The sequence below is a fragment of the Poecilia latipinna genome, unplaced genomic scaffold, assembly GCF_001443285.1.
Source record: "Poecilia latipinna isolate Pla-1442-1.1 unplaced genomic scaffold, P_latipinna-1.0 Scaffold5881, whole genome shotgun sequence".
Classification (NCBI taxonomy): Eukaryota; Metazoa; Chordata; class Actinopteri; order Cyprinodontiformes; family Poeciliidae; genus Poecilia; species Poecilia latipinna.
In genome coordinates, this window is record NW_015118497.1 from 4,911 (window position 1) to 8,179 (window position 3,269).

General features: G+C 34.6%; 2 gene segments (V, D, J or C); both read left to right on the forward strand.

Moving 5' to 3' along the window:
* The first annotated feature begins 144 nt into the window (after positions 1-144).
* On the forward strand, positions 145-591 carry LOC106943762 (Ig heavy chain V region 914-like). The segment is given in 2 exon segments: positions 145-193; positions 281-591. Coding segments are annotated over 2 exon segments (360 nt in total).
* Positions 592-1,772: 1,181 nt separating this feature from the next.
* On the forward strand, positions 1,773-2,221 carry LOC106943763 (Ig heavy chain V region 6.96-like). The segment is given in 2 exon segments: positions 1,773-1,821; positions 1,905-2,221. Coding segments are annotated over 2 exon segments (366 nt in total).
* The last annotated feature ends 1,048 nt before the right edge of the window (positions 2,222-3,269 follow it).

Here is a 3,269-nt window from a genome sequence, read left to right on the forward strand (position 1 = left end):
AAGTCAACTTAGAAAAAATGTTAAACTATTAAGTTTTAGTTCCTCCCTCCCTGTTAGGAGGAGTTAATGCAAAACTTCAGTAGCTTCCAGCTTTATTAATGTGACAATGTTTAAGTTGTCAACGATCAAGAAACACATTTGAACATGATGGATGACAGATCAGGACTGATCCTTCTAATGATTTGCTTTATGGGTGAGAAAAGGTTTAAGGAACATTTAGTAGATTTTTGTGCATCTTTTCTCTAAGAGAAACTCAGTTTTCTGATTGTCTTACTCACAGGTGTTGATGGTCAGACTCTGACTGAATCTGATTCAGTGGTTAAAAGACCAGGAGAATCCCACAAGCTGACATGTACAGCTTCAGGATTCACATTCAACAGCTATGAGATGGACTGGATCAGACAGGCTCCTGGAAAAGGGCTGGAATGGCTTGCTGCTCATTATAATGATCACAACATATATTACTCTCAATCAGTTCGAGGCCGGTTCACCATCTCCAGAGACAACAACAAACAGCAGCTGTATCTGCAGATGAACAGCCTGAAGACTGAAGATTCTGCTGTTTATTTCTGCGCTCGAGAGGCACAGTGACTGAAGTTGGTTCAACAGCTGTACAAAAACCTCAAGTGCCTTCAAAGTTATCTGAATGGAGCTTTTCAATCTCTTCCTGTGTAAGACTGTAAATGTGATTCTGTCTCAGAAACAGTGAACAATCTGACTCTGAGGCAAATAGAAGAATAAACATAATAAGCATAATAGACATCATCTTTGATCATATCTGACTGTTCAACAATTATATATTTAACTAACAATGTCAGGAAAAATCAATTTGTTTTTTGTAAGGTGTGTGAGAGAAATTATGTCAACAAATACTTCCCATTATTACTAAAATGTTTGACCACAAGAAACTTCTTGTTCATAATATAATTGTGATGTTTTATATGAATCACTGTGTGTTTAAAACAATATTAACCAACACAGAATGTTAAAAAACTTCAGACCTGAAGTTTATTATGATCCAATAAAATGAAAATTTAAAATGCTTCCATCTCGCTTGCTTTTTATTCAAATGGGATTAAATAGAACGTCTGAAAACACATTGCTCTTAATTACAAAATATAGTATTTTTCTTTCCTAGATCAGCAGATCTGATTGATAAAGATCTATTTGATAAAAGAAAACAAAAGCATTTCTAGATTGACACTATCTGAGTGATAAGGGAGACAAAATGTGCTACATTGATTAAATTTAAATTCCTCATACAACCAAATGGTTCAGACATAACATGCAACCTAATAACACTGCCTTATTAACACTGGCACAAAACACTTTCAGAGTTGAAAAATATCCCCACGCATTTCAGGAAGTCACCACCAGGGGTCCTCAGATCACTGATATTAAGATTTTAACAATTATGAATTTTTACTTTAAATACATTGCTACTCACTGTAATTTAATTCAGCATGTTTGTTTTAATCTGGCTTTTTATTAATTTTGTAAAGTTTGGGAATAAGCATCAATAATAGCAGAATAAAAAAAATGATACCAGTTAAGATCTTTAGTCTGTCAGAAATAAATAAATAAACTTGATGAATTTTCTGTATTCACACAAGCAAGACTTGTTCAGCTGGATTTTTTGTCAATTATACAAATGTTGATGCTAGATTAATACTTTATTCCCCATATATTCAAATTTCTCTCAGTGCCTCGTTTCTTCCTGTGAGGAGGAGTTAATGTAAAGCTCAGCAGAGAACAGAGACACTGAGGTTAACATGATGGACTACAGGACAGTGCTGCTGTTTTTAACTGTCTTTTGGACAGGTGATGATTTACCCTGAATTTATTTGAACATATTTTATTTTATCTTACTAACATATTAATTACGTCTTTAATTTTTATAATAGGAAGCCATGCTCAGACTCTAACAGAATCTGAACCAGTGACTAAAAGACCAGGAGAATCCCACACCCTGACCTGTACCGCTTCAGGATTCACATTCCCAGATTATGCAATGCACTGGATCAGACAGGCTCCTGGGAAAGGACTGGAGTGGGTTGCTGGCATAAGTTGGCGCAGTGGTACCAGCCAGTGGTACTCTTCATCAGTCCGAGGCCGCTTTACCATCTCCAGAGACAACAACAAGCAGCAGGTGTATCTGCAGATGAACAGTCTGAAGACTGAAGATTCAGCTGTTTATTACTGCGCTCGAGAGACACAGTGACTGAAGTTGGTTGAGCAGCTGCACAAAAACCTCCAGCAGCAATAAACATTAATCTGTTAGACCTCAGGTCTTATCCTTCTGACTACCAGGAAAAAAAATATTGTCCAATCACCATTTTTTTAAAATCCCACATTCTTTGTAAGGTAATAAAAAGTTTTATGCACTTACTTGGTCTCTTCCCATAAAATGTGTTGTTACTGATGAACTCCATTTTTATGAATTAGAAAAAGTTACGTACAAAGTCCCACCCCTTCACATGTGGTATCATTGAAAAGCCCTAAATGTCCTCTCCAGATACCAAAAGGAATTAATTCAGTAGAATGTAGAAGGTGGGAGATATTCAAGTTTAGAAATGTCCTCTACAGAGGACAAAAATGAACTACTGGTAGTCAGGAGATTGATATGTCTTCAGATCAATCATTACTTACATTTTATAGTTTGAAATTTAAGCCCTTCCATAATATTTTCCATACCAAAAAGGAAAACATAGAAATATACGTGAAAGCAGTAAAACTAGATTGAAGCAGCTGGTTTTTATCTTTTTGCTCTTGATGCTGAAAAATTTCAACAAACATTTTGTGTTTCAAAAAACTTCAGTAGATGCTCCAAAACAATTGTTGACAAAAACTGCTTTAATATCAAAGACGGGAGCAATCAAAAAGTCAATTAAAAGAAAACTGTAACCATAGCAATCTCATTAAATTTACTGTTTTAATTTATTTGTCAAACATTTTCTTTAAAACATTGCAATGTCTTTATATTTTATTTTAAAGATAATAGTTATTCAGCAAGCCTTAATTTTACAGCAGAGCTGAATAGGAGCTATAAATGAATCAAGATATATATATTTTTTGTTGTACTACTTAATGCCTTTTTTGTTAATTATATATTTGTTTTTTAAAGATGTTATAGATGATTAAATGTTGTGTGACTTTTGGTGCCAAAACTCGAGCAAAACATCACATGACTCCAGCTCCTCCTTTTGAGGAGGAGTTCATGCAAAATTGATGAACTGACACAGTTTTAAATACCAAGCAGTAAAACTGGC